This window comes from Artemia franciscana, unplaced genomic scaffold (genome assembly GCF_032884065.1).
Source record: "Artemia franciscana unplaced genomic scaffold, ASM3288406v1 Scaffold_1482, whole genome shotgun sequence".
Lineage (NCBI taxonomy): Eukaryota > Metazoa > Arthropoda > Branchiopoda > Anostraca > Artemiidae > Artemia > Artemia franciscana.
Window position 1 is genome coordinate 63,862 of NW_027062842.1, and position 23,888 is coordinate 87,749.

The 23,888-nt window shown below is 33.2% G+C and overlaps 1 protein-coding gene and 2 long non-coding RNA genes across 7 annotated transcripts; 1 reads left to right on the plus strand and 2 right to left on the minus strand.

Annotated features, from left to right (window-relative positions):
• The first annotated feature begins 48 nt into the window (after positions 1-48).
• On the plus strand, positions 49-23,667 carry LOC136042559 (serine/threonine-protein kinase 24-like). Of its 5 annotated transcripts, none has more exons than XM_065727527.1 (8): positions 3,185-3,324; positions 5,382-5,545; positions 12,459-12,621; positions 14,562-14,700; positions 15,700-15,797; positions 16,818-17,069; positions 21,215-21,380; positions 23,434-23,666. In XM_065727527.1, the coding sequence occupies exons 2-8, from the start codon at positions 5,487-5,489 to the stop codon at positions 23,619-23,621; spliced, it is 1,065 nt and encodes a 354-aa protein (XP_065583599.1). In that variant the 5' UTR covers positions 3,185-3,324; positions 5,382-5,486; the 3' UTR covers positions 23,622-23,666. The 5 variants fall into 5 exon arrangements, with proteins under 5 accessions (XP_065583601.1, XP_065583602.1, XP_065583599.1 ...); XM_065727528.1 differs by having other exon boundaries at positions 12,459-12,615; positions 23,434-23,665; XM_065727531.1 differs by lacking the exon at positions 16,818-17,069.
• LOC136042560 (uncharacterized) lies at positions 2,735-5,485 on the minus strand. Its single transcript, XR_010621346.1, has 2 exons — positions 5,366-5,485; positions 2,735-3,344 (listed from the first exon to the last, which is right to left on the minus strand). It is a non-coding gene; the product is annotated as an uncharacterized LOC136042560 (long non-coding RNA).
• LOC136042561 (uncharacterized) lies at positions 20,792-23,537 on the minus strand. Its single transcript, XR_010621347.1, has 2 exons — positions 23,418-23,537; positions 20,792-21,400 (listed from the first exon to the last, which is right to left on the minus strand). It is a non-coding gene; the product is annotated as an uncharacterized LOC136042561 (long non-coding RNA).
• Positions 23,668-23,888: the final 221 nt, after the last annotated feature.

Genomic DNA, 23,888 nt, shown 5'->3' on the forward strand with positions numbered 1-23,888 from the left:
TCAAAGTTGATAATATGATACATATTATCAACTAAAAATGTATTTTTTTTTTTTTTAGTTTGATTGACTATATGCCTACATTGTATGACTATATATGATATTGCACTATCAGGAAAATGACAACAAAATTATCAAAAATTAAATCTTTCCTTTTTGTTTGTCTCCTTCAAGAAAGCATCTGAGCAGAAGATGATCTCTTTTCCCAGGATGCTCTCTTTTATAAGGGAATTCTATAGGCTGACTACCTGATTGGAGAATTTGTTTTGTAACCTGGTAATAGTGTGCTTTCAGTAGAGTAACTTGGCAACTTCATGCTTTTATCATACCTCTTCTGAGCAAAAAACCTATTTTTTTCTGAGCAAAAGAACCAAAATTTTTCGTTTTGTCAACATCACATTTTCAGTTGATAATCCTCGATAAATACATGATGTTTTTGCTTGATTATCGGAAGAGAGTGTTAACTAAAATGGTGCCTGCTTGTTTGTTATTTTGGCTGTAGCGTACAAAAAAGAAAAGAAATAGAATTGTTTATAGGTAAAAGAATACGAACTTGCAAAGAATTTCAAGTGTATTTGCAGATAGTTGTCTTCGAGAAAGAGCAACTCCCAAAAATACCGTACAGATTGTAAAAAGAAATTAGTATAAAGTAAATAGTTTAGCAAATTTAGTTTATAACTAATATAGCTATAACTATAGTTTATAACTATAGGAAGGGATGCTGCTTAAGGAAAAATGAATCAGGATGTGCTTGTCCACGTGGGTTTACTGGTAGCAAATGTCAGCATGGTGAGTTTAGCCCATCTATTAGCACACTTAAATGTAGGCTTAATTACTACCTTGGACCCAAATCCAATATTAACACCCCTGTCAAATGGCAAATATTTTAATTCTGTTATAGAATCCGGAGAAAAAAGAGAAAAGGCTTTAAAAATGTTAGTACTCAGTACTTTTTAGTACTGACAGTACAGTACAGTCAGTACTTTTTATAATGTTTAGTACTGTAGCACTTGCTCAGAGTTGCTAAAATAGCACGAAAAAGTATTTAAGCACTTAAAATCAATATTTTTTTCTATAGTACTGAAAGTCGCTGTGAAGCCCGCAAAAACATTCTGCAGTTGTTAGGACGGTCACTTGTACCTGGGTCTTTATTTTATAGGTTTCAACAAAGCAAATAGCAAGAGAGAAAGCTGACCCACTAACGATATATCACAATTTTGTCCCGCTTGGTCGTGGCGGCTTTGGTGCCGTTTTCAAAGCACAGGACAAGTTTACCAACGAAACGGTCGCAATCAAGATTGTTGATGTTGAACAACCTCACCGATCAAGTGAGAAGATCTACAGGGAAGTTGAAGCATTGGCCAAGTTACAGTCACCATACTTCCCTAAATTCTATGGATCGTACCGCAGAGTGAGTTATTGCATGATGCTCTTTTATTACTAAATTAGGCTAAGGTGGTGCAATTATTCTCTAAAATCTTGAAAATAATTATTTTTGGTGTTTCATTTTTACCCAAGCAAAAATTTTGCCAACACTTTGAAAAATACTATGAGGGCTTATAGAAATAATGTATCAAAAATGTCTTATCCCATCGTCCACATTCCTCTGAATTGTTGTAATCTAAAGAAAACTAAAACATTTTTTTGTTTATAATTTAGCAAAAAAAAAAATTAAATTTTGTAAGAGAAAGTGATTTGCGTTTAACCCTTAAAACCTTTTACATTTCCATGTTTATCCGGTGAAAACTTTTCTTTATCAGAACGGAGAAAACGAAAGCCACCTATATCCGTGGGGCACCGACAGTCCTCAAATTCAAGAAACATTTGTCTACTGTCACAAGATCTAAATCCTGATGAGATCTAAATCCTACACTGTAACCAAATTGATTTTCAAAGGGGGGGGGGGGGTAATATTTCTAAAATTGAAATTGGGTATTTAGCGATAGATAAACCCAGCTGAGAGCCCCATATATATATATATATATATATATATATATATATATATATATATATTTATGTATATATATATATATATTTATATATATATATATATATATATATATATATATATATATATATATATGTATATATATATATATATATATATATATATATATATATATATATAGAAAAAACAGAGTATACAATGTTTCCTCATATAGTCTCTGTACTTAAGAGAATTTCTCAAACAGTTTGTGGTGACCGCATATGCTTTCCCCTTGCAAGTGTTACACATGTTCGAGGATAAGATCATGCAGACAAATCAGGTATGGTGTTGTAGACCCCTTTGACATACTGCTGAACTGCTTAGGATAAATTAGTGGTCCAATTTTAACTATGAACTATTGACATTTAAATAAATTTTGTGCCACGGCAACTGCCACCCTTAAAAGAGAGGTTTAGTACACTGTACAATAGCATCTAGAGCCATATACCGAGTAGTGGAGGAAAAATACGGTTTGACCTCGGGTTTTTTACACCAAAATGTTCATAAAAATCAGCTCTCAGAAATCAAGTTTTTCGTACCCCAGTATCAATCTTCACCTTCACGGAACGGGGGGGGGGGAAGTAAAGTACGCAGGTCATTATTTGCTGGATTCCTGCGGCTAAAGAATCATTTTATATCAAATTAAGTACCGGATTGCCAGATAGGTCAAAAAGCAGTTTTTTTTTTACTATTTAACGCATTTTCACCTCTGAAGGGCCTGTAATATGAGGGGTTGATAAGTATAACACCTTGAAAAACCACTTCTTTAATCTAGATCAAAACTTCAGGTCAATCAGTTATAAAAAGGATGCGAAGTTGAAAAGGATGCATAGTCGATGCGAAGTTGCTCCAAACCAATGATTATAAAATTCTGTTTTTTTTTTGGCATCACATGTGTTGAATTGGTTTCCTGTCACTAAAGAATATAACTCATAGAAAATAGCACTTTCGATGCACGTCTCAAAGGGTATAAGTTCCTAAAAGTGTCCATAGTTAGGACTAAGGGCGAGTCTCACTCCAACATTTATAAAATACATTACGATTACTAGCACAAAAACGAAGAAATGGCTTTAAAAGATCCATAAGGAATTTTTCGTGGGGGAAGAGAATATTCCTACTTTGACCGAGTGATTATTCTCTTCTTTGATAAATGTGTTCTGATCTTTATTTGTAGGACCAAAAACTTTGGATAATAATGGAGTTCATCAATGGAAGCTCAGCTATGGATTTGATGATGAGAGGCCCAGTCGACGAGTTCTATATCAGAATCATACTCCGGGAAGTTCTGAAGGGGATCAATTACCTCCACAGCAATAACTTGATCCATAGGGACATCAAAGGTTTGTTTCTTTTTACTTGCCTAAAAATAAGAATAATTATAGTTATTAATCTATTAATCCTAATATTAAAATAATAGTTATTAATCACAGGGTGATAAACCTCTTTGCAATAGTGTTCACATTAATTTTGTAATAGATTGTAAAAAATCAAATCTCGCATTCCTTACTTTTCTTCGTCTAATATTCTACGATCACTGGTTCGATACGACCACTCCTGGGAAAAAAAGAGTCAAATAAACACACACCTGTGATCTTTCTTGTGGCAAGAGTTTCTTATAGTTTCGGTTACTATTGAGTCATATCACTCCTTACTTATAGTTTGTTACCATTAACTGTTTGATTAGTACTCACTATACATTAGCGTTAGAATTCCTAAAATAACTAAAAATTTTGCGTTTTATTGAGAGAAATAACCCAATTTCCGGAGTTCATACTATGGTGTTTTTTTTTTCATTTCGAGTAACTAAAGGGTTCTTTTTTCTACAATTAAAAATTGTATATTCCTCACTATTGATATAATAGCTTGTGAAATCAATGTGTGACCTGATAAATTAATCCTTAATTGTGTATGCTATTCAATGACTCTGCGGCTATTAATGCTATTAATGCTTGCGGCTAATTTTTTTTATACCAATATTAGTGCAGGCAGGAGAAGCTTCCCACTCCAGGGTAAAGCAATTCCTAAAATGTCCATATTGACAAGAAATGCATCAGATACTTGTTCAGCATTTGTGCTCACCTTCTCTTAACGGTGACTAGATTTGCTCTCCAAAGAAGGGAAATGTAAGGCACTTTACACCCATTGAAGATAATGCTTAGGCACTTTTTTTGAACTGCCTCTATTCTGTCCGACAATTCATTGGAGATGCCAGGATGCCAAACAGGACAAGCGTATTTGGGGGTAGGACGTACAAAAGAGATAAAAATCCTCAAACAATGCACACTCGAGGTTGCTCCATGAAATAGTCATGGATCAACCATTCCATTCCTTAGGCTGTGTTTTGTGAGTGAGTACGTGGGTGAGAGAAAGAGGGAGAGAGAGAGAAAGCGTATTCGGGGGTAGGACGTACAAAAGAGAGAAAAATCCTCAAACAATGCATGTTTGAGATTACTCCATGAAATAGTCATGGAGCAACCATTCCATTCCTTAGGCTGTGTTTTTTGAGTGAGTACGTGAGCGAGAGAGAGAGGGATAGAGAAAGAGAGATAGAGAGACTAAAGCGTGGCGGAGAGTTGAATAGATCTTTCCATAAATTATCGATTTGGGATAGATCATACCTCGATTTGGTCGTCATTTTCAAGAAGAAAAAGTTAAATTGAACAAATTATTGGAAAATACCAACAAAAGGGCCTTTAATTGGCCCTTTTGTTGGTTGGCCCTCAATTTTTCTTAAATTGACTTAAGAAAAAAATTCAACCGGAATCGTCTGCAAGAAACCTTCCGTATGGAATTCTGAGCTAGAATGGAATTATCTGGAGGAATTTCTCTGGCAAGGGAGTGGGTAATTTATGTGGAAACAACCTCTCGTGGGGGGGGGGGAGAATTGTCCATGGAAATGGAGCAAGTTTGCTAGCATTATTTAAAATCGATCTGTAATTCAATAACAAAAACAAGTTTTTTTCCAATTGAAAGTAAGGGGCATTAAAAAATAGTATTATTAAGACAAACACATGATTAGTAGGCAATAAATAGGAGCTAATTAGCGTTAATACAAGCTTTTTAAACCAACTTCTTGTCGTTTCAATTATCCGTTTCTGTAATACAAGTGTAAGGTTAAAAGCAAGGAAAACACACTTAAATCATTTATTTCGGCTTTTTTTTCCGACAGACGGGACTACGGCTTGGCGGTCATTATATTTGCAATAGTGTATTTTATTCTAATATAACTATTAAGGGTATTTTTTTAAATTTTTAATAAGTAATTTTAAGGATATTTTTTAGGATTAGTTAATGTTACTTTGGTTTATCCCTAATTATGTTATCCTAACATAATTGGCAAATAATTAATTGCGATTTTCGAAAATTTAAAAGCAAAATTACCTGTTTTTACTTTTAGCTGCCAATATTCTAATTGGCGGTAATGGAGAGGTGAAAATCGGGGACCTAGGCGGTATCATTGAAGCAACTGATAGTCAATGGATATCTGGACAGGACACAATGTATGGTACACGACTATGGTTATCGCCAGAACAACTGTTTAATTCTCGCTACAACAAAAAGGTATTTATTGATTCTCTTGAATAATAAATATAATGTTCACACAGTTTTGCAACCTTGAGCAAGTGGCCAATATCAAAATAGTAAATGCAAATACATTTTACGTACAGGGAGTTTTTGTGGCAAAATGCAAAAATACACTGAGACCTGGTGCTATATCTTCGTCTGAGATCTGATTGATCTCAAAAAGCCGATGAATGATTGATCTGACATAAACAACCATAAAACACTTTTTTGGCCATCATCTATCATGCGTAAAAGCTATTAATACGGCTATATTGTCATTCAAAAAGACTCTTGCAGTTATAAAACGTTATAATAAAAATACATGGAACATTGTTTATAATCAATCAAGAATTATAATCAATACTTGAAGTGTCCCTTTCTCTTTTAAGATAGTTATTTTTTTTTTTTTTTTATTATTATTTTTTTTTTTTTTTAGCAACATCTATGAGTTTTGTGGAAGCCACAAGGCAATTCCATCATCAAGGGTAATATTTGCTCCAGGTCTCAGCCGCCTCAGGGATTTTTATTCTGGGGGGGGGGGGGTCAAAGAAAAACTTTAAATGCACACCAGAGAACAAAAATGGTCAAAAATAAAGGTGTCATAAACCGAGTGTTTTACTTTTAATTTACTAATCTGCTATAGACTTTGGTTTATCCCTTGCTTCTTTCTGTCTTCTTCGCTACAATATAATGATTTTTAATTAAAATGAGTTTCAACTAGCCTGATATTTCTCGAATGCCGTCTTTATAAATGGATTTTATGGCACTTGGTATTAACCAAGTGACATATAGCGATTTTCTCCCAAGTTGTTTCCAATTTTCTCCCTTTGTTTTCTCCCAAGTTGGGAGGCGAGATTTTAGATCGTTAGGCTCCAAAATATTTAGATTTTCGTTGTGTTCTCTGTCATTATCATAGTTTTCGTCAAAATAATGCTATTTTTGTATTTTTTCTCAAATTTTTAATCCTCATCTCTTACGCAAAATCCGTCCACTATTTGGACGGTTTAAACATAAAAAAAAAAATAAAATGAATATAAAAGAAATATCAAAAAGCTTTTGATTTTCTTATGGGTGAAAAATCACCGATCTTATGGGATTAATCACCGACTTGAACGTGATTTTTCTTCGTACCCGTCCCTTTGTATTAATCACGTAATCACATTGAACGTCCGTTTGATCCTCCATGCTATGAGGTTAATTTTGAATGAAAGTCATAGAGCGGGAAACATGCCACGTAATTTTAATGCAGTTTGGGTCAGTTTTATCGTGTAATCTATATTAGATTATAAAAGCCTAAGTGGTACACAGGTTTGTAGAATTTACGACGCGTTGTCTTATGGAAATGGTTATCAGAATAAACCTCTGCGTTTCAAACATAAACGAATAAATTTGTTGGGAGGGAGAAAACAAAACAAAAAAGGACTGTTTTTGGTCTTTTAAAGATCCTTCGCTTTTTCGATTTATCGCTTAGGTTAGATAATTACCAATTGTGGCAAAGAATTTCTGGAAATACCTCTAAAGTTAATTATAAATGTTTATGTCTTCTGCAAATACCTAATCATAATATTAAAATATTAATAATTTATTTAAGAAACAGAAAATTTGTATAAAAATTTAAGTCAAAATAGTCGATGCGAAGTTGCTCCAAACCAATGATTATAAAATTCTGTTTTTTTTTTGGCATCACATGTGTTAAATTCGTTTCCTGTCACTAAAGAATATAACTCATAGAAAATAGCACTTTCGATGCACGTCTCAAAGGGTATAAGTTCCTAAAAGTGTCCATAGTTAGGACTAAGGGCGAGTCTCACTCCAACATTTATAAAATACATTACGATTACTAGCACAAAAACGAAGAAATGATTTTAAAAGATCCATAAGGAATTTTTCGTGAGGGAAGAGAATATTCCTACTTTGACCGAGTGATTATTTTCTTGTTTGATAAATATGTTCCGATAGAGCTCATAATTTTTGTAAATATAATAGACAATTTTTCAACTTTTTGCGGAATTTTTGTTTTAGATTTTTGTATGCTTCTAAACGAATTCTAAAGCTTTGTACTTCCATATGTAAATGCATATTTTTACCTAATAACTAAGTCATCAAAAAACATTTATTTGTCCTTCTTTTATATTTTTATGGGGTCAATAGGAAACTCCCAATCATTAACGGGGTCGTGAATGAAAAAAGTTTAAGAAGTCCTGATTTAGATGATAGGATTGACAAAGTAAATTGGGGCTTAACATATTAACAAAAGAAAATTCTCGCCGTTTTAGCTTGATCGAATATATTCGAACGCAGTCTGTGAGTGGTTCAGATTAAATTAAAGTAAAAGGAAAAACTTTAGTGACATGGGCTTGCTTGTTTTTTATTGCATAACAAATTAAATTTTGGTGAAATGTTTGACACTGCTGGACGTAAGACTTCTTTTAACATTTTCTAGCGATGAACGACGAACGAAAGGAGAGAAATATAAAAGAAAGATAAATAAATATCTTTTGATGATTTATTTATTAGATAGCAATATACATATACATATGAAGACATATAGCTTTAGAATTTGTTTAGAAACATACAAAAATACAAAATTAAAAATTTCATTGCATTTAATATAGTTACAATCATTATATGTCCTACTTTTCATCAAACTGTATTTTTTACAATAAAAAAAATAAGCCAGATTCCAATAAAATTAGCCAAGAATTAAGCCGGCGAGTAAATTCAAGAATTTTCTGGTCAGTGTCCATCAAAACAAGACAGACTGGTGGAAAATAAACCAATATAGTAACACTGAGATGAGCGTCAATACTGTAAAATCCCATATTTAAATATTTAAGTTTAGAATCTCTCGCGACCCCATTTGGGGTCGCGACCCATAGTTTAAGAAGGGATGATCTAAATCCTTAATTTATTATAATAGGCCTAAAGATATACAATTTTCAGGTGGATATATGGTCGCTAGGAATTACAGCGATCGAGCTGTCTCAACGTGAGCCACCCTTTTTTAGACAACCCGAAATGGAATTCATTGAACATATGTCAGATGTGTTTTTGGGTGGTGATTACAAGCTGGACTATAAATTCACGATGGACTTTCATAATTTTATAAAAAGATGTCTGATCGGAAACCCGCATAGACGACCAAGTGCGGAAGAATTATTGAATGATCCTTTCATTAAAGGATCCAGTGACAAACAGTATTTAAAAAGTCTCCTGATTCAAAACCATGACTTTCGAGGAGAGCTACATATAATAGTGATAATTTTATTTGAGCTGGTGTTCACAAACTTTTGAAATTTGTTGGTTTTAACTGCATTATAAATCATTGATCTTAATAAACATATAGCATGTCGCCTAACCTTATCGCATCGCTTAGTAATAACGATAGTAATGAAGTCTTGGAAATAAGGATTAAGTTTCAACTTGTATATTCGTAAAAGATGTATTAATGATTAAGTACTAGTTCGTTTAGGGTTGTAGAAAAAAGTAGTACAAAAACATAAAAACACAAAGAATTCATTTAAAACGAGGGTTTTAACTATAGGCAATAAAGTATTAACTGAAAACCCTCACAATTTTTTCAATAGTTTTAATAAACAGTTTCAACTTGGATGAAATCTCAACAATTTAGTAATAAAAATTTCACTTTTCATAAAAACATAGTGTATCTTTCCACTTTTAAAAGCTTGATATATTTTACTTAAATTATAGAAATCACAATTTTAAAAAAGTTTATTTTTTTGCTTCTACCGCTGCCATATATGTAATGAAAGAAAGAAATTCTGTCATCCGTAGAACGTGGCCTAGCCATCTCAATCTTTCTTTCATATATATAGTCATATTTCATATATGAATGAATATATATATATATATATATATATATATATATATATATATATATATATATATATATATATATATATATATATATATATATATAATAGGCTAGTTGACATATGGAATTTGAGACAAATGTGGATAATAGTCAGATGATTGCTAGATAAGATATAAGTCGATATATTATCTATTTTTTTCTAAACGTAACGATTTAACATTCATATTTGCTAAAGAAGCAAGATTGCACCTAAAATCCACTAAAATACTTTTGCTTTAAAATCAACTGCGAGAATTAGATTTTATTCATTTCAAAGTGACTTGATTTATTAACAACGCTTTATTGTACGATTTGTTTTCCTTCTTTAATGTGAGTTTTTCTTAGGCCAATCTCTCCTTGAGAAATGAAACTGATTTCATGCGACCAACAACCTCGGAAGCTTCTCCAGTTATCCCACTTTTGCACAGTCGATGGAAAAATTTCTTATCAGGGTTATGTATCCTAGGGCTAGGGCTAAGCATCTCTCTCCTGAGTTATTCACCTCCTCCTTGACCGACGATGCCATCTTTGCATCTTTCCTTTGTTATGCTGCCCTCTAATTTCACCAAGACAATATCAGGAGAACAGTTCAGATTGTCTTCTATAATCTTTGGCTCCATAAGAAGGCCAACATTTTCATCCTTGATGGTTTGTCAACCACCTTTGCTGACCCATACGATGATCAGCTTTATGAAATCAGCGAAATCCCTCTTTCTTTTTGGTGCTCCAGGAGCCTTTTTTTTCTCTTTACTATAGGTCGCTGGTTTGCTGAAGCATTCTTTACGGTTGCTTTTCGTATATGGTTAGCATTATCTCTTTTTTCCCTTTTGGTTGAGTCAGGTTGTCAGTTACTGATCCTTTCCTGCAAATCGCCCCTGGTATCCAAGAAGACGCCCAAAGAAAGATACAAAAAAGCACTTGCGACTGGGCGGGTACATAAAACTCATTTATAGAAAAAAGCTGATATTGCAGCCATGACAACTGAAGATTTTATATCGAAGGTTAACTTGGGCGTCTGTTCATTCGCGTTATTATTATTTGGTATTATTTGTCTCTTATTTATAGTTTGTCCTAGATGAGACACATTAACACTGACAATGCAATGTTTTATCAAAAAAATCCTAATTCGTAAAATACCAATGAACAATAGTTGGGGTGGGATAACATACACGTTGCTTTAAGATTTTTTTCCCCCTCCTTGGAGGGGAGAGTGCTGTGAAAAAACCTCAATAAAGGAATTTCGGTCTCTCCCAAACGCAAAGTTTTCAGTCATCTGTATTCAAATATATTATATACCGAAAAAAAGATCCAATACTAAATCATTCCTAATAAATTTTATCTTTGCAATTTTTACGATATATCAAAAATCTTTGCAATATTTGTGTTTTTTTACCAATAAAACTGATTTGTTTAATCTTGAAGAAATTTTCATGTCGCCCCAGAAATGACTTAATATATCCAAGGGACTAAGATCAAACAATTCTTGGAAGCAAACTGTAGTTAAGGAGTGACGCGGCTCAATAGTAACAGAAAGTCTAAAAAAAACGGAATTTTGATACCGATAGATACATCAAAAGAATTTAATTTTCATGCTCATTTCAAATATGTAAGTTTCATCAAGTTTGGTCTTACCCATAAAAAGTTACGAGCCTTAGAAAATTTACCTCATTTTCGAAAAAAGGAGAAACACCCCCTTTAAAAGCCATAGAATCTTAATACAAATCACACCGTCAGATTCATCGTATCAGACACCCCTGCTAAAGTATTTTTCTTTTTACTTTCAAAAGAGCTATTTATTCTAATTAAACGGCCTTTGTGATTCAGGGGTCATTCTTAAACAGTTGGAACAAAATTCCAATTTTATTGTAAAGAACGAGGTATTGACGAGGGTGAACCTCTTCATATGTGTAATAATTTTTGTTCGTTTTAAGTTTTAATGTTGCTACTTACTTTCAGTTGAAGAAACTTGTTTTTTTATGTAATGATAATCTGGGACCATTGGTTCGAGATGATTACCAATGGGAAGACAAAAAAAAAAAACATATAAAAACACTTCTGTGTTCATGTACACAAAACGTAATTTTGTATTTTACACATTAGAACTTGAAGTATCTACTGGGGCTGCAGGGTTCTCAGATATGTTGATTTGGCTTTATTATTTTCATCAAGACCACTTGCCCTTTTGTTGGTGTTTTTCGCTTTTTCTGAAGATCAGGTAAATTTTTCAGGCTCTTGAGTTTTTTGGGTAACCCGAAACTTGATGAATATTGCATATTTAGGATCACTAAAAAAAATCAAAATTTTTCTACGTATGTACCACTGTCAAAACTACTATTTTCGAGTCTCGGTTACTATTAGCATGCGCTCCATATTCACTTACTGTTCGTTGCCACGAACTTTTTGATATCAGCAAATCTGATTTAATATTGAAGCTCTCAGGTTCTTATTTGGCACACTAGTACAAAATAAGGTGAATACATCATAGATAACTAACTTTCAATCTAAGCCTATGCCTTCTTTGTAATTTAATTTAATTTAAAACGTGATATTTTGAATTTGTACTCGAATCTTTTCAAATGGTAAAATTTAAAAGTTTGCAAAGTAACTGTTTGGGCCATTTTTGGTTATTTTTGCCTCTATTGACAACAGGAATTCTTGATAAGTATTGATGAATCTTAAAAAGAGGATAGTTTCAGGCTATATTGAAAAATATTTTTTTCTTTTTTTGAAGAGTCATGCTCTCCGAGCATTTACTTGTCGCTTATGGTAAAAAAATATATATATTAATAGATTTGGAAATAACCGATAACTGATTTTTTTTTTTTTTTTTTTTATTCCCTGTTTTTCACGTCATTAACGTCAAATGACATACTTGTGATTTTTCCCATAAGAAAAAAAGAAGATACCATTTAAAAGTACTGAAACTGTAATCACAATGAATATTGACTTATCTTCCTTGTCTACAATTTACTTATCTGTGGTGGCATTTCTACTCTTTGTGGGGGCTACTAAAATTCTTTGGTCTCATCATGCTAGATTTGGATCTGCTGAGCATCTAAACCGTTGGAGCGAAATTAAAACGCAGATCGAAGAAACAGATGGTTACATCATGAAAACTGAAGAATTGAAATATGGTGGTACAGTTGCCTGGAGGAATGCCCCACGTTGTCCTGGACGTATCCAATGGAACAAGGTACAGGTACAATTCACAGTTTTAAACTTATTAATTTAAGATAAATGAACTTGCTTTGCGGAAGAACAGTCTAGTTTGTCCACATAGCTAGTCTTAAAGCCCAATTTAAAGCGTTTATTAGTTTTTTTTGTAACGTCCATAAAATATGCATGATTGGCTATTGTGTAGCATTGATTAACTCCCTGTCCTTTTCTTTCAAATGCAGTATCCTCCAAATTCTTCTTCCTCTGACTAAAATAACATCGAAAAATTTCATAGAAGCCCTAGAAGATCTAGTTACCGCTAATTTTTTATATTAAACTTTTAGTGATGTTAAATAAGTAACCGCTTAAATAAACTACCTAGTGCAATTGAATAAGCTGGGAGGAAGAGTTAAGACTGAAAAAGAATAAGAATAATGTTTCAAAAATAAAAGGTGTGTGTCCAAAACTGGTGGGGTACGCTAGATTTGGAAGCATGCACAAAAATTCTGGTTTAGTCCAAAAAAAGGAAAAACCAACAAACAAAAGAATGTTTTATAATTTTGTCTCAGTTAATCATAAATAAGAGATGACTCGTTTATTTTCCTTTCGACCAGCAGCTTTTACAAATTTCTGTCCAAGGAAAAGCTCATCTGCTACCTAGTCTTCACACACCTAATTACTGCTTTGCCATCTGTAAATGTCATTGTTGAAATTTTACCAGATGAAACTCTTTTAAAATAAATATCAATGGAAACCATTTCTTTCATTTATTTTTAACATATCATATTAGTAAAATAGTTTAAATATTTTTTTCTAAAATTATTCCTGTTCTTAATTTATCTGAGTACAATGAAATCCTTTGGCAAAGTATTATACCTAAAATACTCCCCCGTCCCTATAATATCCATTGCAATAGCTTTCTTCTATTACTGGACAAACCAAAATGTTGATGCAAAACGCAAATTTCTCCAGCAGTTGCAGACCAGCGCTGATTTTGTTGTCTCTAAGTACCCAAGCGCAGGACTTTTTCTGGTTTGTAATCCCAATGAACTTACGATGAATTCAATATGCTCCTGTCTAAATGTTAGGCAAATAGTTAAAATACCAACAACTAGGGGAAATTCCTCTCTAGATGCCATGCTAACTATCTGAAATATTTCTACAGCCCCCCCCCCCTCAGCTTTGCCTCCATTGGGTAAGAATTATCAACTTTGGGGCGGGGGAGGGTGTGGCCGAGAAGTTTTCGGGGACGTCTTTTAAGGATACAGGATAGCCGATTCAGAGTATAGCAGCAGATATTATATATAATCGGGTTACGCCAAAGTATAATATTTAGGGTCTCTGGGAATGTGTGTGCGTAGCAAATAGATTTTGAATAAATCTGTATAAATAAATACAATAGTTGTTTAAAACTGGCTAATAAGCAATAAAATTGAACTACAAAAACTATAAAAAAAAAATATGCAAAACAATTCAATGGACAATTACAATTGGCTGATATACATACAATTGCTATAAGTTGTTTAAATAAAACTTGTAAAAGTTTTACATTTTGACCAGGGGATAAACAGGAATCTTATTTAGGTTTATCAAGAAAAAACCACTAATATTTGTCTACTATATTTATTAATACAACAGCTTAAACTCCTTCTTTCTTCCTCCTTTTTGGCGGGGAGCCACGTCCTTCTTACCCTTCTTACGTATTGTATTATCTTCGCTTTATGTCTAAAAAAAAATGGGTTCTTTGTCGCTTTTTTTTTCTAATGTGCGTTTTAAGTGTTTTATTCTATTCCCTATAAGGTATTTTACATATGCTCACAAGCATAAAGAGATTTGTGTATAGCATTTCTCTAAAAGGTTCTAACAGTGATCGACTCTTGTGTGATTAATCAAGAATTGCCTAACTATAAAGAATGAAGTTGGGTAGAAATAGAAAGTTAAGAAAAATATGGGTCCATTTAGACCACGCATTGTCCTTTTTAGGCTGCTTGTGAAGCATTCCACATAAAGCTACCGACAAAAGCTGTGGTTACTATTGGCACAGAATCTGTCCAAGAACCTGTTCAATCAAATATGAAATTGGTTTCTGCAGATGCTTCTGAAGGACCCCACTTCACAGAGTGTAAGTTGCATATTGTCCTTTTATTCTATTAGGCTAGCTGTTTCATACGAAGTTTTTGAATTATTTGTAAATTCCAAGAAGAAAATATATAATAGGCAGAGTCCTGTCTCCATCTTTATTATATCTGAATTGTAGCAGTTTTTCACTAAGTAGATGGGAAAAATATTTCGAAAGGTGATATTTATATGTTCCCCAACTTTCTTGGTCTTTCTTTTTATTCAATGATTCTTTATTTCTCCTCGATGGAAGAAAGTTTAACATTAGAGCAATATTATTTTCTGAAAGCCAGAATTTGGGAAGATAAACAAGGAAGAATTGTGGCAGAAATTTCTAATTACTATCTGTTTGAGCAGGAGTCTACAAATGTTTTTGCCGGTGGGCCACATTGTCTGTCAAACAGCAGTTTTGGGCCAACGGTGCACTCTATCTGCTATCCTGTTGGACATGAACAAAAAAAAAGGAAAAAAAGCAAAACACAAAACGACGAAAAGGATCAACTGAGAGAAAGCTCAGAACAAATATGTGTAAAACGGCATGGAGACTATGGCTTGTAAACAAATGCTTTTACCGTGTTGTGGCTTATACGTCAACTAAAAAAAAAAAAAAAAAAAAAAATATAGGATTTTAATTGGGGAGGATTAATTGGTTTTTAGTTAGTCATTTATTAGTTTTCTTTACATCATTTAGACTATTGGGATTTTGAGATTTGATATTCAGGTAACACTGGAGATTTACTAACACCATAAGTTTATTTGCTGCATATTTCCGTAAGCAGAACAATGTAAATTAACAACGGCCTTTTCTTTTCGTAGTTATAAGTAAAAAAACACGCAAGGCATCGGCAGTACTTAAGGTGTTTATATAGTCAATTCATTTGCTTCCCATGTTTCATAAATTGCTTTTGTCGAATTTACTTTGCTTTTTGTATTTGCAATGTAAACCAAATAGTAGCCTAGCGAGTATAAATTCTTCTTTTTATCTGCTTCTTTTTTCTTTTAGATTCATTTGCCGTTATGAGAAAGTACATTTGGAAGTTCCACCAAAAATGTTGTGGCCTCCTCATAAGAATGATTCTACTTGCTACAGTTATTTCTCTGGTAAGTGCTTTTTTGTATAATCAAACATATCTAATATAGAACCTAATTTAGGATCAACAATAAATGGAAATGAAATAAAACCAGGCTGATAAAGCTATCCACGAGATCGATCTTTTTGGTTACCTAACATCACCTTTGTATCTTTCAGATCATCCGTAGTGTTTAACACATATAGCACCAAATTACTAAACTATTTGCTTAAGGAAAAAGGACGCTGTTTTGAGCCAAGAACCAAAATTTTTCGTTTTGTCAACATCACATTTTCAGTTGATAATCCTCGATAAATACATGATGTTTTTGCTTGATTATCGGAAGAGAGTGTTAACTAAAATGGTGCCTGCTTGTTTGTTATTTTGGCTGTAGCGTACAAAAAAGAAAAGAAATAGAATTGTTTATAGGTAAAAGAATACGAACTTGCAAAGAATTTCAAGTGTATTTGCAGATAGTTGTCTTCGAGAAAGAGCAACTCCCAAAAATACCGTACAGATTGTAAAAAGAAATTAGTATAAAGTAAATAGTTTAGCAAATTTAGTTTATAACTAATATAGCTATAACTATAGTTTATAACTATAGGAAGGGATGCTGCTTAAGGAAAAATGAATCAGGATGTGCTTGTCCACGTGGGTTTACTGGTAGCAAATGTCAGCATGGTGAGTTTAGCCCATCTATTAGCACACTGAAATGTAGGCTTAATTACTACCTTGGACCCAAATCCAATATTAACACCCCTGTCAAATGGCAAATATTTTAATTCTGTTATAGAATCCGGAGAAAAAAGAGAAAAGGCTTTAAAAATGTTAGTACTCAGTACTTTTTAGTACTGACAGTACAGTACAGTCAGTACTTTTTATAATGTTTAGTACTGTAGCACTTGCTCAGAGTTGCTAAAATAGCACGAAAAAGTATTTAAGCACTTAAAATCAATATTTTTTTCTATAGTACTGAAAGTCGCTGTGAAGCCCGCAAAAACATTCTGCAGTTGTTAGGACGGTCACTTGTACCTGGGTCTTTATTTTATAGGTTTCAACAAAGCAAATAGCTAGAGAGAAAGCTGACCCACTAACGATATATCACAATTTTGTCCCGCTTGGTCGTGGCGGCTTTGGTGCCGTTTTCAAAGCACAGGACAAGTTTACCAACGAAACGGTCGCAATCAAGATTGTTGATGTTGAACAACCTCACCGATCAAGTGAGAAGATCTACAGGGAAGTTGAAGCATTCGCCAAGTTACAGTCACCATACTTCCCTAAATTCTATGGATCGTACCGCAGAGTGAGTTATTGCATGATGCTCTTTTATTACTAAATTAGGCTAAGGTGGTGCAATTATTCTCTAAAATCTTGAAAATAATTATTTTTGGTGTTTCATTTTTACCCAAGCAGAAATTTTGCCAATACTTTGAAAAATACTATGAGGGCTTATAGAAATAATGTATCAAAAATTTCTTATCCCATCGTCCACATTCTTCTGAATTGTTGTAATCTAAAGAAAACTAAAACATTTTTTTGTTTATAATTTAGCAAAAAAAAAAATTAAATTTTGTAAGAGAAAGTGATTTGCGTTTAACCCTTGAAACCTTTTACATTTCCATGTTTATCCGGTGAAAACTTTTCTTTATCAGAACGGAGAAAACGAAAGCCACCTATATCCGTGGGGCACCGACAGTCCTCAAATTCAAGAAACATTTGTCTACTGTCACAAGATCTAAATCCTGATGAGATCTAAATCCTACACTGTAACCAAATTGATTTTCAAAGGGGGGGGGGGGGTAATATTTCTAAAATTGAAATTGGGTATTTAGCGATAGATAAACCCAGCTGAGAGCCCCATATATATATATATATATATATATATATATATATATATATATATATATATATATATATATATATATATATATATATATATATATATATATATATATATGTATAAATATATATATATATAAATATATATATATATATATATATATATATATATATATATATATATATATATATATATATATATATATATATATATATATATATATATATATATATATATATATATATATATATATATATATATATATATATATATATATATATATATATATATCAAACAGTTCGTGGTAACGAACTGTAGTAAGGAGCGACCCGGCTCAATAGTAACCAAAACTCTAAAAAATTGAAGTTTGATATCAATAGCTACATCAAAAGAATCGCATATTAATGCTGATTTTAAATATATAAGTTTCATCAAGTTTAGTCTTACCCATCAAAAGTTACGAGCCTGAGAAAATTTGCCTTATTTAGGAAAATAGGGGGAAACACCCCCTAAAAGTCTTAGGATCTTAACGAAAATCACACCATCAGATTCAGCGTATCAGAGAACCCTACTGTAGCAGTTTCAAGCTCCTATCTACAAAAATGTGGAATTTTGTATTTTTTGCCAGAAGACAAATCACGGGTGCGTGTTTATTTGTTTTTTTGTTTTTTTGTTTTTTTTTTCTTTTCCCCAGGGGTCATCGCATCGACCAAGTGGTCCTAGAATGTCGCAAGAGGGCTCATTCTGACGGAAATGAAAAGTTCTAGTGCCCTTTTTAAGTGACCAAAGAAATTGGAGGGCATCTAGGCCCCCTCCCACGCTCATTTTTTTCCAAAAGTCAACGGATTAAAATTTTGAGATATCCATTTTGTTCAGCATAGTCGAAAACCATAATAACTATGTCTTTGGGGATGACTTACTCCCCCACAATCCCTGGGGGAGGGGCTGCAAGTTACAAACTTTGACCAGTGTTTAGATATAGTAATGGTTATTGGGAAGTGTACAGACGTTTTCAGGGGGATTTTATTTTGTTTGGGGGTGGGGCTGAGGAGAGGGGGCTATGTTGGAGGATCTTTCCTTGGAGGAATCTGTCATGGGGGAATAAAAATTCAATGAAAAGGGCGCAGGATTCTCTAGCATCACTGTAAGAAAACAATGAAAAATAAACATGAAAACGTTTTTTCAAATGAAAGGAAGAAGTAGTATTGAAACTTAAAACGAAAAGAGATTATTCCGCATATGACGGGTTCTAAGAATACTTTAGCATAAAGAGCGAGGTATTTAGGAGAAGATAAATACCTTGCTCTTTATGCTAAAGTATTTTTAGTAATTTCAACTATTTATTCTAACGCCTTTCTGATTCAGGGGTCATTCTTAAAGAATTGGGACAAAACTTACGATTTAGTGTAAAGAGCGAGGTATTAACGAGGGTACAAACCCCTTCGTATACATAATAAAAATATAAGGTTATGAAAGTTTGTTACGTAAGTTAATTCTTCAGTTACGTATATTTTTTACTAATAAAAACGGTCGTTAAAAATTAAAAGTTCTAGTCGCCTTTTTAAGTAACAAAAAAATTTGAGGGCAACTAGGCCTCCTTCTCCACCCCTTATTTCTCAAAATCGTCTGATCAAAACTAAGAGAAAGCCATTTAGCCAAAAAAAGAATTAATATATAAATTTCATTTTAATAATTTATGTGCGGAGAGCCAAAACCAAACATGCATTAGTTCAAAAACGTTCAGAAATTAAATAAAAAAAAACTAATTTTTTTAGCTGAAAGTAAGGAGCGACATTAAAACATAAAACGAACAGAAATTACTCAATGAAAAAATAAACATGGAAAAATTCTTTCAATTGAAAATAAGGAGTACCATTGAAACTTAAAACGAACAGAGGGGAGGGGACAACTCATTTCATATACGGAGTAAAATATAAAAAATATAAAATATAAAAATATAAATGTAAAAATATAAAATATAAAAAAAATATAAGGTTATGAAAGTTTGTTACGTAAGTTAATTCTTAAGTTACGTATATTTTTTACTAATAAAAACGTTCGTTAAAATTAAAAGTTCTAGTTGCCTTTTTAAGTAACCGAAAAATTGGAGGGCAACTAGGCCTCCTTCTCCACCCCTTATTTCTCAAAATCGTCTGATCAAAACTAAGAGAAAGGCATTTAGCCAAAAAAAGAATTAATATACAAATTTCATTTTAATAGTTTATGTGCGGAGAGCCAAAACCAAACATGCATTAATTCAAAAACGTTCAGAAATTAAATAAAAAAAACTAATTTTTTTAGCTGAAAGTAAGGAGCGACATTAAAACTTAAAACGAACAGAAATTACTCCGTATATGAAATGAGTTGTCCCCTCCGCAATCCCTCGCTCTTTACGCTAAAGTTTGACTCTGCCACAATTCTAATTTTTAAAACAATTTAAAGCTTTAGCGTAAAGAGCGAGGGATTGCGGAGGGGACAACTCATTTCATATACGGAGTAATTTCTGTTCGTTTTAAGTTTTAATGTCGCTCCTTACTTTCAGCTAAAAAAATTAGTTTTGTTTATTTAATATATAGAAAAAACAGAGTATACAATGTTTCCTCATATAGTCTCTGTACTTAAGAGAATTTCTCAAACAGTTTGTGGTGACCGCATATGCTTTCCCCTTGCAAGTGTTACACATGTTCGAGGATAAGATCATGCAGACAAATCAGGTATGGTGTTGTAGACCCCTTTGACATACTGCTGAACTGCTTAGGATAAATTAGTGGTCCAATTTTAACTATGAACTATTGACATTTAAATAAATTTTGTGCCACGGCAACTGCCACCCTTAAAAGAGAGGTTTAGTACACTGTACAATAGCATCTAGGGCCATATACCGAGTAGTGGAGGAAAAATACGGTTTGACCTCGGTTTTTTACACCAAAATGTTCATAAAAATCAGCTCTCAGAAATCAAGTTTTTCGTACCCCAGTATCAATCTTCACCTTCACGGAACGGGGGGGGGGGGGAAGTAAAGTACGCAGGTCATTATTTGCCGGATTCCTGTGGCTAAAGAATCATTTTATATCAAATTAAGTACCGGATTGCCAGATAGGTCAAAAAGCAGTTTTTTTTTTACTATTTAACGCATTTTCACCTCTGAAGGGCCTGTAATATGAGGGGTTGATAAGTATAACACCTTGAAAAACCACTTCTTTAATCTAGATCAAAACTTCAGGTCAATCAGTTATAAAAAGGATGCGAAGTTGAAAAGGATGCATAGTCGATGCGAAGTTGCTCCAAACCAATGATTATAAAATTCTGTTTTTTTTTGGCATCACATGTGTTAAATTGGTTTCCTGTCACTAAAGAATATAACTCATAGAAAATAGCACTTTCGATGCACGTCTCAAAGGGTATAAGTTCCTAAAAGTGTCCATAGTTAGGACTAAGGGCGAGTCTCACTCCAACATTTATAAAATACATTACGATTACTAGCACAAAAACGAAGCAATGGTTTTAAAAGATCCATAAGGAATTTTTCGTGGGGGAAGAGAATATTCCTACTTTGACCGAGTGATTATTCTCTTCTTTGATAAATGTGTTCTGATCTTTATTTGTAGGACCAAAAACTTTGGATAATAATGGAGTTCATCAATGGAAGCTCAGCTATGGATTTGATGATGAGAGGCCCAGTCGACGAGTTCTATATCAGAATCATACTCCGGGAAGTTCTGAAGGGCATCAATTACTTCCACAGCAATAACTTGATCCATAGGGACATCAAAGGTTTGTTTCTTTTTACTTGCCTAAAAATAAGAATAATTATAGTTATTAATCTATTAATCCTAATATTAATATAATAGTTATTAATCACAGGGTGATAAACCTCTTTGCAATAGTGTTCACATTAATTTTGTAATAGATTGTAAAAAATCAAATCTCGCATTCCTTACTTTTCTTCTTCTAATATTCTACGATCACTGGTTCGATACGACCACTCCTGGGAAAAAAAGAGTCAAATAAACCCACACTTGTGATCTTTCTTGTGGCAAGAGTTTCTTATAGTTTCGGTTACTATTGAGTCATATCACTCCTTACTAATAGTTTGTTACCACTAACTGTTTGATTAGTACTCACTATACATTAGCGTTAGAATTTCTAAAATAACTAAAAATTTTGCGTTTTATTGAGAGAAATAACCCAATTTCCGGGATTCATACTATGGTGTTTTTTTTTTTCATTTCGAGTAACTAAAGGGTTCTTTTTTCTACAATTAAAAATTGTATATTCCTCACTATTGATATAATAGCTTGTGAAATCAATGTGTGACCTGATAAATTAATCCTTAATTGTGTATGCTATTCAATGACTCTGCGGCTATTAATGCTATTAATGCTTGCGGCTAATTTTTTTTATACCAATATTAGTGCAGGCAGGAGAAGCTTCCCACTCCAGGGTAAAGCAATTCCTAAAATGTCCATATTGACAAGAAATGCATCAGATACTTGTTCAGCATTTGTGCTCACCTTCTCTTAAGGGTGACTAGATTTGCTCTCCAAAGAAGGGAAATGTAAGGCACTTTACCCCCATTGAAGATAATGCTTAGGCACTTTTTTTGAACTGCCTCTATTCTGTCCGACAATTCATTGGAGATGCCAGGATGCCAAACAGGACAAGCGTATTTGGGGGTAGGACGTACAAAAGAGAGAAAAATCCTCAAACAATGCACACTCGAGGTTGCTCCATGAAATAGTCATGGATCAACCATTCCATTCCTTAGGCTGTGTTTTGTGAGTGAGTACGTGGGCGGGAGAAAGAGGGAGAGAGAGAGAAAGCGTATTCGGGGGTAGGACGTACAAAAGAGAGAAAAATCCTCAAACAATGCATGTTTGAGATTACTCCATGAAATAGTCATGGAGCAACCATTCCATTCCTTAGGCTGTGTTTTCTGAGTGAGTACGTGAGCGAGAGAGAGAGGGATAGAGAAAGAGAGACTAAAGCGTGGAGGAGAGTTGAATAGATCTTTCCATAAATTATCGATTTGGGATAGATCATACCTCGATTTGGTCGTCATTTTCAAGAAGAAAAAGTTAAATTGAACAAATTATTGGAAAATACCAACAAAAGGGCCTTTAATTGGCCCTTTTGTTGGTTAGCCATCAATTTTTCTTAAATTGACTTAAGAAAAAAATTCAACCGGAATCGTCTGCAAGAAACATTCCGTATGGAATTCTGAGCTAGAATGGAATTATCTGGAGGAATTTCTCTGGCAAGGGAGGGGGTAATTTATGTGGAAACAACCTCTCGTGGGGGGGGGGGGAGAATTGTCCATGGAAATGGAGCAAGTTTGCTAGCATTATTTAAAATCGATCTGTAATTCAATAACAAAAACAAGTTTTTTTCCAATTGAAAGTAAGGGGCATTAAAAAATAGTATTATTAAGACAAACACACATGATTAGTAGGCAATAAATAGGAGCTAATTAGCGTTAATACAAGCTTTTTAAACCAACTTCTTGTCGTTTCAATTATCCGTTTCTGTAATACAAGTGTAAGGTTAAAAGCAAGGAAAACACACTTAAATCATTTATTTCGGCTTTTTTTTCCGACAGACGGGACTACGGCTTGGCGGTCATTATATTTGTAATAGTGTATTTTATTCTAATATAACTATTAAGGGTATTTTTTTAAATTTTTAATAAGTAATTTTAAGGATATTTTTTAGGATTAGTTAATGTTACTTTGGTTTATCCCTAATTATGTTATCCTAACATAATTGGCAAATAATTAATTGCGATTTTCGAAAATTTAAAAGCAAAATTACCTGTTTTTACTTTTAGCTGCCAATATTCTAATTGGCGGTAATGGAGAGGTGAAAATCGGGGACCTAGGCGGTATCATTGAAGCAACTGATAGTCAATGGATATCTGGACAGGACACAATGTATGGTACACGACTATGGTTATCGCCAGAACAACTGTTTAATTCTCGCTACAACAAAAAGGTATTTATTGATTCTCTTGAATAATAAATATAATGTTCACACAGTTTTGCAACCTTGAGCAAGTGGCCAATATCAAAATAGTAAATGCAAATACATTTTACGTACAGGGAGTTTTTGTGGCAAAATGCAAAAATACACTGAGACCTGGTGCTATATCTTCGTCTGAGATCTGATTGATCTCAAAAAGCCGATGAATGATTGATCTGACATAAACAACCATAAAACACTTTTTTGGCCATCATCTATCATGCGTAAAAGCTATTAATACGGCTATATTGTCATTCAAAAAGA

What these genes read in the sequence shown, in the direction of transcription:
- LOC136042559 (XM_065727527.1), top strand. Translation starts at nt 5,487, where the DNA reads ATGGTACACGACTATGGTTATCGCCAGAACAACTGTTTAATTCTCGCT. An exon ending in AGGACCCCACTTCACAGAGT is followed by an intron (nt 14,701 to 15,699) that starts GTAAGTTGCATA and finishes TTTTTCTTTTAG; the next exon opens with ATTCATTTGCCGTTATGAGA. An exon ending in TCTATGGATCGTACCGCAGA is followed by an intron (nt 17,070 to 21,214) that starts GTGAGTTATTGC and finishes CTTTATTTGTAG; the next exon opens with GACCAAAAACTTTGGATAAT.